The sequence below is a fragment of the Doryrhamphus excisus genome, chromosome 4, assembly GCF_030265055.1.
Source record: "Doryrhamphus excisus isolate RoL2022-K1 chromosome 4, RoL_Dexc_1.0, whole genome shotgun sequence".
Lineage (NCBI taxonomy): Eukaryota > Metazoa > Chordata > Actinopteri > Syngnathiformes > Syngnathidae > Doryrhamphus > Doryrhamphus excisus.
In genome coordinates, this window is record NC_080469.1 from 13,387,656 (window position 1) to 13,401,257 (window position 13,602).

Genomic DNA, 13,602 nt, shown 5'->3' on the forward strand with positions numbered 1-13,602 from the left:
CGCTAAACTTTGTACATCTACTGTATGCCATTAATAGGTTTCACTCCCACCACTTTAGTTTCTCATCCAAAGCCTGGACATGCTTCGAAGTATGTTAGACCTATTGCTCAGTTGGATGGACATTTATCAACTGACTTTTTTGGGTTGTAGGGGTTTTTGGAGATTTAAAAAATGCAAACATCCACCCCAGCGTCGGATGTGTGCTTGCTTGACTGAAACTAAAAATATATAATGGCCATATACCAGAAAGGCCTTGTCATGCACCCACAACTTGTAGGCAAGAGCAGGCTAGGATTTTCCAGCGCCACCCCCGTCAGTGGGAAGCCCTATGGTGGCAGCGGGTGTGCATGTCAGTGTCTTGTTTACATGTTGGGCCGATGGAGCTTGGGGTGGGCCGTGTGGGCAGCTTTGTTCAGGCTCCAGGATTCCCTTCAAGTGAGTCATCCGGCCCCCACTCAAAACGACTGTTACCTTGGGAACTCAAGCTTGGGCTTCCCTCAGCAGCGCTAAAGTACACACTCATCAGCACCCATACTCCCAGGCAGAGACACACATTAGCTCTCAGAGAAGCAGGACCCATGCTGGATGAAATTGGTTTAGTAGTGTACACTCATTTTTGGCCTAACAGGGCAGTACAGGCCAATCTGCTCTATGAGGATTAGATGACCAGACCAGCACGGCCATTTTGTCATGGCAGGTTTATAATGTATGCAAATTAGACTGAATAGATGAGGGTGATAATGGCTTTGGGTGGCTCGTTTCTTAAATCACTGATTTGAGTAATAATAGGCTGCCCAACTAATGAGCTCGACCTAAAGACTGTAGGTTTGGTACATCACAGTGTCAGGTGATGTCAGTGAAGGCTGAAGTTCACTTAATAACTGGACTGTTTATGTTTCCAACTCAGTTCATTACCGACGCCAAATGAGTTCCTTGACTAAAGCCATTAGTCGAACTGGCAATTGTTAAATTGGTTAATTTGTTGATTCATTGATGCAGATCCGGGATGACTCACCCACTGGCTTTTATCCTTGGCTGAGGCCAATTCACCCTGCTTAGCTGATCACCATTAGGCTACTTTACCAACCAATCACACCACATCAAAGCCTATTAGCTGCTTTTTCCACAATGCACTTGTTAAGCATCACATTTTGCCACCAAAAGAGATTTTGATGGATTTTAAAGAAATCATGTTTAGTTTTCCAAGTGTCCTTCTTATATTGTCATTATTATTATTATATTGTGTTTTTCAAGAAGTAGTTGAGTCAGAAAATTAAGCTGGGATAACTGAACAAAACAGAATATTCAGCCCCTTGGTTCGGTTAAATGCCATCAGATTGAACCGGAAGCTGTTATACGTACATAAATCCAGAATTGCTGCATCCCGCATTTATCCACATGGATAAATGTAGAACCCAGATGTGGGGTGTTTCACACAGTGACACGGTATTCCCCAATCAGATAAAGATACTACGTTTACACCAGCTCCTCGTGTGACAGAATACTTGTCAAACAGCAACAGGGGTAGGTACAGGGAACACATTACCCTGCCGTTACTGAATATTCTTAAGCACAAGTGGTGTTCTGTCTCTGTTACACCTTGAACAAGAGGAAAATTGATGTTGGTGGCATAAGATCGACACCGGAAAAAAGACTTACAGACAGCGTTATTATTAAATATTTGCCCATGAACCTTTTGCTTGCAGATTCATTCATACATAGGTGAAACAGAAAAACAATATTTCAGGCAAGCTGGACCATAACTAGACGCGCTAAATCTCAACAACAGTTCTCTCAGGCGAGCTCAATGCCATCACCTAAAAGCAAGGATTTGAGACAGGACTAAAGGTTGTGTGCATGATTGAAGTACTGTAGTTGTTGCATTTCAGCCTCCTTTCCAGGCATTATTACATTACAAGTGATGCTACACAACAGTCAAGTGGCAGATTATAGTTGTTGACTCTAAGTGAAATGTTTTGTATTCAGTATTAACAGATGTGATTAAACTTCCGATAGAAATGCAATGAAAGCTGCATGTAAGTGGTGAGTTTCTTGTCAGTTTTAATTCAGAATCAGCCTGTAAATGAATGAGTTGAGTACCAAGGCGAAGACGAGGAGGCACAATCATAAGCACTTGGCTTGAGTGGAATTGGCGGAGTTGGCGGGAGGCGGGGTACAAGTCCAGCCTCAGAAATAGAGCTGTGAACACCATCTGTCATGCTCTCTCTCCCCGTCTGTTAGCCTGACTGCAAGTAAAAGAGAGAATGATGCTCTCCGAGCCGCATTAGACGGACGTGGGTGCTGATTGTCGTAGGTGTGGGTTTTGTGGGGTGTGCATTGGTGGGGGTGGGGTGGGTACATGAGGTGCATGAGTAACTCGTGTTGACAAAAGGAAGTACTCACCCACACAAGAAAAGAAGAAAGGTTGTTGGGGCCAGCGGGTAATCCTGGTGAAACCACACCCATATGTCCACCCACTACCTCCTGCTGGACACGTCTATTAACACTTGCACGAGTGGTGGAAGTTATGTTCAGCGGATCCCCCCTTGTGGAGCTTATATTCTAGGACCACCAGTGAATGGAGAAAATCTGCAAGTAGTTGAGAGACCCATAAAATGTTTTTTTTACACACAGATAGCTCCCTGTCCCCTGCTAACTTCACATTCTTCTCTGATTTTGGATCAACATTTGCAATGGCAGTGACTGTTGTAACTACTAATTAATGTAAGAATGTAATGTACTAATCTAAGATGAATAGATAGAATTGATATTTATTTCTAAGTTTCACTTTTGCATCTCAGCAACTATGCTGTGTTCAAGGACCACCAAACAAAGTGTGAAATTTCATTCATTCATTCATTTTCTACCGCTTTTCCTCACAAGGGTCGCAGGGGTGCTGGAGCCTATCCCAGCTGTCTTCGGGCGAGAGGCGGGGTACACCCTGGACTGGTCGCCAGCCAATCACAGGGCACATATAGACAAACAACTATTCACACTCACATTCATACCTATGGACAATTTGAGTCGCCAATTAACCTAGCATGTTTTTGGAATGTGGGAGGAAACCGGAGTACCCGGAGAAAACCCACGCATGCACGGGGAGAACATGCAAACTCTACACAGAGATGGCCGAGGATGGAATCGAACCCAGGTCTCCTAGCTGTGAGGTCGGCGCGCTAACCACTCGACCGCCGTGCCGCCCCGTTCAATACTTGATTAAAAACATCAGTGAAGCATGAAGACATACATCTCAAACATGGGCTTTTTAACAGTGGTACATGTATTGTGTGTATTTTACCTGAATTATTACATATTTGTGAATTATTGTGACTAAAGGTGGTTGATGGTCAAAAACCAAAAACACAACCTACATTCGGAGAAAAACAAAAAGTTTTACCAAAAGGCCATAAATGATGAATCGTGAAAATGAGGGAATCCACTGTAGACATGAGTCAAGCCATTGCTCATCTGACCTTCTAATGTCCAGAGAGAGTTTTCAGGACACGTATAGTATTAAACATTTGAAATGTTCTACCAGATTGATTTCAACTGTTGACTCCCCAAGGAGTATCAATAAACCGATTTCCTGAATAAGTACTTCAATGAAAGGCAATATGGAACATTTTACAAAAACAACTTTTTAATGAATGCCACAAATAGTACTCTTGGGTCAGTAGTATTTGAGCATTTAGCACCTCATTGTTGGCATGAATCTTTATCTCTGGATGCAAATAATGCATAATGCACTTTTGTAATGGTTATATTTCATATTGTCAGTTTCTACCTCCTACACGCTGTAACATAAGTATTCCCCAAAGAGAGAGCATTGTCACATTTTTCTTTATTTTTAAACCAATTCATATACGCTCTCCTGAACCCATGAATCATATTGAAGATGTTCCCATTTTTATTTCCACGTTTATGGGTGTGATTGTAGTCATGCTGGTTTGTGTCTTAGCAGTATTATATAAAACCTAATTAACTGATTACCACACCACATTTTGTTTCTATCATTGTAGAGGAATGTTAAAATTAAACAGCTATATTCATTCATTCATTTTCTACCGCTTTTTCCTCATGAGGGTCGCGGGGGTGCTGGAGCCTATCCCAGCTGCCTTCGGGCGAGAGGCGGGGTACACCCCAGACTGGTCACCAGCCAATCACAGGGCACATATAGACAAACAACCATTCACACTCACATTCATACCTATGGACAATTTGGAGTCACCAATTAACCTAGCATGTTTTTGGAATGTGGGAGGAAACCGGAGTACAGCTACATGTAATGTAATTTTTTTTTGTTCCCCAATATACTGTATTATCAAATCCAGCTCTTTTCATCTACTGTATTTCCTCAGATAGTGGCCTCCGCTCTGATGGATGCCGTGCCACAATTAATCATGGTATCTTGAATGTACCATAAAAGTGCCTGGCCATGTGTGGTAGTAGAGACACCTTTACCAACTTTTCAGTGTAGACATTGCATCTTTAAAAGCGGGGTTCACAGTGCAGTGCAAAAGTTGCTTAACAGATAGAGAATGACTGGTCGTAATACAATGTTATATATGAATGTTATTATTTTATTTTTTTCCTCTGTTTACATTTTGTGGTTGTGAAGGGCCTCTCTGTTGTTGAGCAAATAAACACGATTAGCCACTACATGAGGAAATACAGTATTTACCTATCTTCATGTCTCTGGGATCGGCTCCTGCTCACCTGAAGAAAATGAATGAATGAATACTGAAATACATAACATGATAAAAGGACAAACCACATTAAAAGCTGGAAACTTTGTATTCCATAAACACAAACTCAGGGAGAAGCTTTCAATCAATGAGCAGTCAGAACTTGTTTTACGTATATGCTCTGAACCCCCCCTCAGATAGCTCCCTAAGGTGGGCCACCCACCATGTGAGAAAGTCCTGTAGATTAGTGTGAGAAACCTATCACTCCACAGCGAGTATTTGTGACCTCCCAACTGTCATGACTGTCCCGGACATCATCAACCACTTGAACACATTTATATTAACCATTGTTTAATGTTAAATACTGGTATATTTGCATTTATGTTTTTGACCATGCATCAAGATAGAATAATGAGGGCGCAGTGTGCCATAACAGAGCATTAAGATACAAGAGATGCTGCATGTACAAATGTTGACTACCTGTTGCTATGGCAATAGGCTTGCATCCTGCAGGCCTCAGGACTCTTGCTATTTCTAAATAAAGCTTTTTGTTCTCACTGATCAGTGGATGAAAATTCTCTCTCACTGAAACTGCTCTTCAGTAATGCTGTCGTCGTGTGTAAACAATGGGAGTCTGCACTCCAATATTTAACTCGCAACCTCACAAATAGCAGTAATATTTCATCCAAATTATTTAAAGGGAAAGTGTGAAACAGAAATGGAAGAATTATCCAAAACACTAATTTTTTTTTTTTTTTTACTATTCATTCAATAGTTGAATGCTAACTGTCAACACCGTTCCATTTTATCTGTTGCCATGTAAGATAAGCAGTGTGTTATTAGTGCTTCATTTCCTTTTATTTTACCATGCATGACACAGAAACACTTTGCTCCACGATGTGCCCTTTTGTGGCCTTGTGCTTGTCTTGTAGCACAGTACCTCTGTCTCCCTGTAGGGGGAGCTTGCGTGTGCAGAAACGGGGGACAGGAGCAGGTGCTGAGACGAGATATTTGATGCTGCTGACGGGGACTTCCATGTTTACTTGAAGTGCTTTTCGGGCCATTTCACAGACAAACATATTTAGCCCTTTTCCTCCCACTCAAGGATGCAAGCATCTCGTAGCAAGCAGCCAAGTCTATTAAACAAACATTCCTGTGAGCAATTTGCATGGTGTGGCGTCTGTGCTCGCCTGCCCAGGATGAGGGGATTTGAACCTGGCAAATGAAGGATGATTTTTTTCTGCACAAGCTGAGTGACATGACATCTGCTGAACCTTCGATTGCTTCAAACATCATTTAGCATATGCAGGTTGTAATTGACACAATATGGACATCTGAAGCTGTGGTTGGCCTTCTGTTTTGTAATTGTCATCATGTCAGTGATTGGTTCAGTATCTACCCTTATGAAGGAGATATTGTGCAGTAAAAATGCAGGTCTGTTTCATACCACTTGCTAACTTTTCAGACTTGCATATACGCACCAATAATTGTAATGTTCTGACTAATGTGCTTCACTTAACAGGGATATTCACTGAAGCTGGGACAATTGGAAGGAACCATTACTGGTAAGTGTTCATTTTGTTTTCATAAAACTTCATAATAATGGTTTTGATTATCCATTTTGACATTCACTATAGATAACATAACAACCCTCCTCATAATATATATTAATTTTTTGCCTAATCTATACATAATATTTGGATACATAATTTTTCTATCTGCACTATTTGCAGTGACAAAGAGTGTGCAATAACAGTCACGTAGTTTTAAGTCATACTTGCATCATTGCCATAATGACATATCACTGTGCGTGCGTGTTTGTGTGTGAGAGGCTGCTGCATTCATCAGCCTCCCGTCTTAATTCTTTTGTTTCCCACACACAGAGTATCTTCCACCAAATCCACCACAAGCGTCTGATTTCCACCGTTACCAGTTTATGTGGTTTGAGATGCCCCCCAACCCACTGGTGTCAGGCACCCAGCTGGAGCCGACATGAGGTAATGACTCCACTCCCCGGCACCCCTGAGGTCGGTACGCTGCTGACCTCTGCAGCCTCATCTATCATACCAGTGCTTATCAGCGCGACTGCCAACACTTTGTAGTTGAATCAGCAATAAAGGAAAACCCAGCAAACCATAACAATGCAACACATTATTTTTTTTAACTGTTGCTTTTGTGCTTGAAGGTATTGTGATCATCTTTATGTTGCCACTGTGGGGGGTTTGATTGGTGCCATCTCATATTCACATGAGAATGTCTTGCTTGTTTACTTAAGTGGGCTTAATCCAATATATGATGAAATGGCGTAACAGGTGTCCACAAATGCCTCCGTCACAGTTTTTATGCCCCTATTATTGAATGTTTTGTGTAGTGTCCACTAGTGTTGGACACACACGCATACGGAGTTAAAGGCTGATGTTGGTTCTTACTAGCTATTCATTCATTTTCTACCGCTTATCCTCACAAAGGTCGTAGGAGGTGCTGGAGCCTATCCCAGTTGTCTTCGGGTGAGAGGCAGGGTACACCCTGGACTGGTCGCCAGCCAATCACAGGGCACATATAGACAAACAACCATTCACACTCACATTCATACCTATGGACAATTTGGAGTCGCCAATTAACCTAGCATGTTTTTGGAATGTGGGAGGAAACCGGAGTACCCAGAGAAAACCCATGCATGCACGGGGAGAACATGCAAACTCCACACAGAGACGGCTGAGGGTGGAATTGAACTCAGGTCTCCTAGCTGTGAGGCCTGCGTGCTGACCACTGGTCCGCCGTGCAGCCTCTTACTAGCTATGTACTATGTACTTTTTTACAAAAATTTTAGAGAGTGCAAAAACAATAGTTTGTCAACAAATAAGAAAAATCGACCTGTAAAAATATTATTATTTTTGTTGCGAAGGAAAAGAGGTCCAACTGGGCCACATTCTTATCTATGTCACAATACATAAGCAGGAGTCAGTGATAACAACAAAGTGCTCAAATGATTAGTGTTTCAAAGTGTTGTCTCAGAGTCAGCAAAGTTATTCAATGTGCAATATTTTCTTTAGTTTCTCTGACTTTTCAGCCCTAACCCCTCCCCTCAAAAAGGTGGGCACCTGCATTGGGATGCACAGAATCTCAGAGGAGGCGGGCCTGCCTGTCTGTTCTAGTGGGGTTGCGGCCGATGATTTGAGGTGCGATTGAGGGCGGTTTGAATCACGAATGAGCACAGCTGCCACTCTCTGCTGTTTTGGAGTTCTGACACCTACATCAGTAATCAATCCGGGCACGAGGTGAGACTCAGTTCTGTTTGATGTGGTGGATTTGAAGTTTGAAACAGACTCATATCATATTGTTGACGTATTATTGTTGTCAAATGTGTTTAAAATGGAGACATCTTAGCATGAATAATAGTATACTATTCAGAATATTTTACTTCTTTGTGCAAACTGAGGAATACTTTGTCTGACATCAGCTCCACTCGTTGCGTCTCATATTGAGGCGCAGAACTTGGTCCTTTGAGTGCCTGTAAATGTTTGATTTTTCGGTTAGCATGTTGGCCACACAGTCAGGAGATCGGGAAGACCTGGGTTCATTCTCCGCTTGGGCATCTCTGTGTAAAGTTTGCATGTTCTCCCCATGTGTGGATTTTCTCCGGCTACTCCGGTTTCCTCCCACATTCCAAAAACATGCTAGGTTAATTGGCGACTCCAAATTGTCCATAGGTATGAATATGAGTGTGAATGGTTGTTTGTCTATATGTGCCCTGTAATTGGCTGTGACCAGTCCAGGGTGTACGCCACCTCTCGGCCGGAATCAGCTGGGATAGGCTCCGGCATACCCCCACAACCCTAATGAGGATAAGCGGCATAGGAGATGGATGGATGTTTTTGTTTATCCAATCAGATATCACCTTCAATGTATTAAAAAAATTAAAGAGTTAGGTCTTAAAGGGTTATGTCTGATGGCACAGTGGGTAACCACACCAGCGCTTTGCAAAAGGGACTGGGGATCGGATCCCAGTCCGGATTACCAATCTTACGCCAATATTACTATCTTTAATAGTGACCCTCATAGTGTCTGTTCAGAAGAGTTCTGGCCAGTTAAGTCCCCACTGAAGACCCAGGTGCCAAATACACTGCTCGCTACCGAGTAACAAAATGCAATAATAAGAAAGATAATTAAATGATATATGACAAAATACAAAAATAATAATAATGTATAAATATTAATCATAAATCAAATGTGTTATTACCTGCTGTAATTAAACTGGCATCCACCTGGCTTTGACAGTGTTTTATTCCTGCACGCAGCACAAGAGGAAGGGAAGGAGGGAATCCCATGTCTCCCCACCTCCTCCTGCGTTATGTTCACTTATTAGCATCTGTCCTCCCTCCCATGTGCGGTGACACAGAGAGCATTTTTCAAGGCCATGACATTAATTGATGTGATTTACAAGCATTTAGTCGTGGGTGGGAGACTCCTAATGATCGTTTTCCACTTCCAGCAGCGCAGTCATTGACTCAATTTGATTGCAAATTTGTTGTCCTTTTTTCTTTTCATCTCGAATCATCTCTTTGTTAATATACTGTAAGGGGTCCCGCCCTGTCATGCACAATGATGGGAGTCTACTATGTCTCCTGTGTTAAAAGTTATGAATGTGGATCATTGACCTGATGGAGACAGTTGGCTTGTTGCACAAGGAACTGTGGGGGTGGGGGGTGGATGCGCTGTTGGCTATGGGCACCAGAAAGGGATCATAGGGAATCCCTGGGAAGGCTGGCCCTGTCTAGAGCTTGCCCCTGTGCCAGGGTATGGGGACAGCGTTTGGGCACACTGGCCCTCATGATACTTGTTAGCCACTTGGCAAGCGCTCAGTATGTCGTGCCACCTTTCAGCGCAAATGAGTTTGGAAAGGGATGCAATGCTGGGCATTGGGAAGGGGCATCTACGTATGTGCTGTTCACACATGCACCTCCAAGGAAATCCGCTACAGTGGCTCAAAGTTAAAAGCAAAGGTTGAAAATGAACAACATGGTCAAGCTGATGACTCCTCCACCACTGGTGCTTCATAACAAAGTATGAACCTAATGATCACACAGCGTGAATGAGTGGATCACAGTAGAGCTGCTGCGCCGTGTTGCTCATCTTGCCTTCTCAAGCCCCCACTGCCAGCTCAGCACACTCCACAGTAATTGAAGCCATTTGCAATGTTGCAGTGTGGTAATGGGCAGATCCATGTCTACCACCCACCCACAGCCTCTACCATTAATCAGAACTGCAAAGCACTCATACAGCCAGGATTTGTGGCTTCTACAGCAGCCAGGAGGCGACTGTCTTAAAACTTTAACATTTTGGCTGCTTTTTCTTTTCGTTTTTTTTTTTTTTTATACTTCTGTCAGGTAAAAAGTTTGTTGATGTGTCTTCAATTTCACTTCACTCAGCTTCACTATACAGTATTTACTGCTCCAATCAACTAAGTTTAGTGAGCTAACCATAGCTGGTGCCATGGAGCTCGAAACCGGACGTGAGGGTGCCGCGTTTACTAAGTGATGACTATCTTGGCACAGCATCGGTAGTTGAAATGTGGTCATTACACGTTTTTTTGCAGGACTACCGTGTTCCAGACAGGGAGCACTGTGGTTCTCTCCACCTCCGTGGACGCACAGCATGTCCAACATTAATGCACCTTTCCCGGCGATATGCGCCCCTTCTGGCTTCAGCAACAATTTGGCGGATATTTTCACATTCTTGTTCACAAAAACAGTCCTGTGTGAAATGCCGTTGACAGATGGAAATATTTTTCTCTTGCTGGGAATCACCCACTACAATAACAATAACTGAGCTTGTTTCGTAAACAGAGATGCAGAGCTTATCGTGCCAACAGCCATGCCCATATAAGGAAGCCCGCTTCTCTGTAACATCACAAACCAAGAGTTTTCAACCATCCCAAAATTTCTTTCAGGGCTCACGTCCAAATGCGTGACCCTCATTATCTGAAACTTGGGCATCGTTTAAGGCGAGAATACAATATTGTGACAACAGAAAAGTGAAAGAAACATGATCGATCCCCTTTAAGTTTCATGTGGAGAAATACTGCTTGGACTGCAGCAAAAAAAGGCCTTCATTGTGTCTTATAAAAATTGTGTCCTGAAAAGATTGTTAGTTTAAGCCCTAGTTGCTTCCCTTTTATTACAGTTAGACAGGTGATGCGTGACTCTGACATCTCTCTCTTGACTGCATGCCTGTTCTGTGTGATTTGCATTTGGTGTCATGCATGCAACCTCAAATTATACACAGCAGACAACAATTCCTTTTCAAAGATTAAATTCACTGTAATAAAATTGCAAATAGATAGTTTTCTGTTTACAGTGTTCTGAATTTAATTATTAATTTAAATCTGCAATAAAAACCTGTTGTTTGGGCAATCAAGTCTGATTCTTCTCTCACCAAATTAATGTAGAATACTAAATTCACAATTTGAATCATCTTAATGGCATTATTAGTATTTTAACTTATCAATTTGTATGCCTTGAAAATACTTAATTATGTACAATTTGTTTAAAAATGCCAAATTGTCACTCATAATTCAATCACAAAACTGCATGATTTATGAATTAATATGTTTGAAAAACCATGATACAATGATACCGGCGACTATTATCTTTATAAAAGCTTTTTGTATTTTATCTTAGGTGTACCTAATATTGTGGCCCACCTTTCACATGAAGATTTTGAGTATTTAGGGCCTATAATGTGATGTTAAATAGGAACACCACCCACGCTGATACTCAGACAAGAGATGAGGGATAGACACAAAAAAGGAGAGGCAGGAAGATGTTAACATCACCCTCAGGTCCCACACACTATCTGTCCTTTCCATGAGCGGGCAGATGGGAGAGGCGGAAACATGTCCGTGCACTACAAACACACACCATGCCTATTTTAAGGTCACTTGTAAGTCGAAGCATTTCCAGGGTACCAGCCAGTGTGATACCACAAGATATACTGCGAGTTTGGATCGTGTCCAATGATTGCAAAGCCTTAGACAGGATTATAACGTATAAAGCTGCAGCACATTTTTACTTGCTGTTTGATGTCATTCTACGGTGAGATGATCTTCACTGTGACATCTTTGCCTGTCACCCGGGCTCTCTTTCTCTCTCTCACTCTCACTCCCTCCCCCCTCCTCCCTCCACCAAGAGAGAAAGTAAAGTTGTTTATGGATGACTGTTTAAATTGAGTCAAATCTGCCACATGACTTACAAACTGCAGCATTGTGAAAAGGTGTTTGCCCCCTTTGTGATTTATTTATTTATTTATTTATTTATTTTTGGCATGTTTGTCACACTTAAACATTTCAGTTCATCAAACACATTAAATATTTAATATTACTGCCACACTCAATCAAGAAATCACTTATATAGGACCTGCCTGGCAAACTGAAGTTGACCAAAATATCCTCAAAAGATCAGACATCATGCTGAGATCTAAAGAATAAGAAAGAGAGAGAAATCTATCAGTCTGGAAAATGTTATAAAGCCATTTCTAAAGATTTGGGACTCCAGCAAACAACGGTGAGAGCCATAATCTGCAAATAGTGAAAACATCGAACAGTGGCGAACTTTCCCTAGAGTGGCTATCCAACCAAAATTACCCCAAAAAAACACAGAAACGCCTCATCCAAGAGGTCCCAAAAGACCGCAGGCCTCACTTGCCTCGAGGTCAAGTTCATGACTCTAGGAAAAAACAGCCTACATGGCAGAGTTCCAAGACAAAAATCATTGCTTGAACAAAAAGAACATTAAGGCTCGTCTCAATTTTGACAGCAAACATCTTGATGATCCCCAAGGCCATTGGGAAAATACTCGAGACGAGATAAAACTTGACCTTTGCTGACGGTGTGTGTGTCCCATTTCATCTGGCGTGACAGATTACTACGAACTCCCATCCCCCAAATCCCTATAGTTTCAGTTATAGCATCAGAATACAACTGATGACAACAATCTTAATATACAATAATAGATACTTAAAATCATAGCCATGAGAAATATATACTGTAGTAGAGTATGAGTTTTTCCCAGATGTCCTTTTACAATTCAGACGGATGTGGAGCATGTCTCCTTGATGGTGAAAACAGTTTGAGCGAAGGCCTGTTAAACACAACAAAGAGGTTGTCTGCAGTAACTTTTGTATCCAAGTCAGGCTTGTGAGAATATTCTCTCTACGGATTTGGACTACTTCAAAAGTCCACTCACATTTTAGGCTATTCTTTTCCAATTCCATACAGCTGTTTTTTAAATTATTCCAAATGTAACTATTGGAATGTCAACTATTTCCTGGAGGGTGCAGGGCTTTGTCTTATGTACAGCTAAACATATGAAGATGCATTCAAATAGGCATTTAGTCCTCTCTTATGTATTGTATATGTACTTGGCTGCCATTGTCTTTTTTTTCAGTTGAGGAAAAAGGAAGCTGCTGGAAATTTAAGTTGTCCATGTCTTAAAGCCGTGATATTGTCATCCCAGCCGGATGGCCGTCTGGTGTTTGTTTAAAAGGAGAAAGAAAAAAAAAACAGTCCAGGCAGGCGACTGAATCATATCGTCTTGCCAATGTGTCCTTGCGTTCCCACCTCCATCATTACAGCAACATGTTTTATTTTCAGCGGTGCTGTTCTCAGTGACTCACAGCTCACTTAGGCCTCAGATGCCTTTAAACATAGATTTAGCGGTCATGAGAAATAACCATTGTACTGGTTGTATCCTGTATAGCATATTCCAAGTTCAAACCCTGGAAATATGACTTATCCACTACGTTTCAGGTAACTGGGATCTGGCAGACTTCATCCAAAGGTTTGATCTGGAAGAACCTGTGGCCGCAGTGCAGTTTCTCACACAAAGACTAAAACTACAAAGACTAGAGAGCTCCTAAG

At 41.9% G+C, this 13,602-nt stretch overlaps 1 protein-coding gene across 1 annotated transcript in view; it reads left to right on the plus strand.

Annotated features, from left to right (window-relative positions):
* Nucleotides 1-6,893, plus strand: part of LOC131127699 (phosphatidylethanolamine-binding protein 4) — a 42,590-nt gene extending 35,697 nt beyond the window's left edge. The window contains exons 4-5 of the mRNA XM_058069840.1: nucleotides 6,208-6,250; nucleotides 6,569-6,893. Of these exons, the coding sequence (XP_057925823.1) occupies nucleotides 6,208-6,220 (13 nt within the window). The 3' untranslated portion in view covers nucleotides 6,221-6,250; nucleotides 6,569-6,893. The remainder of the gene's footprint in view (nucleotides 1-6,207; nucleotides 6,251-6,568) is intronic.
* Nucleotides 6,894-13,602: the final 6,709 nt, after the last annotated feature.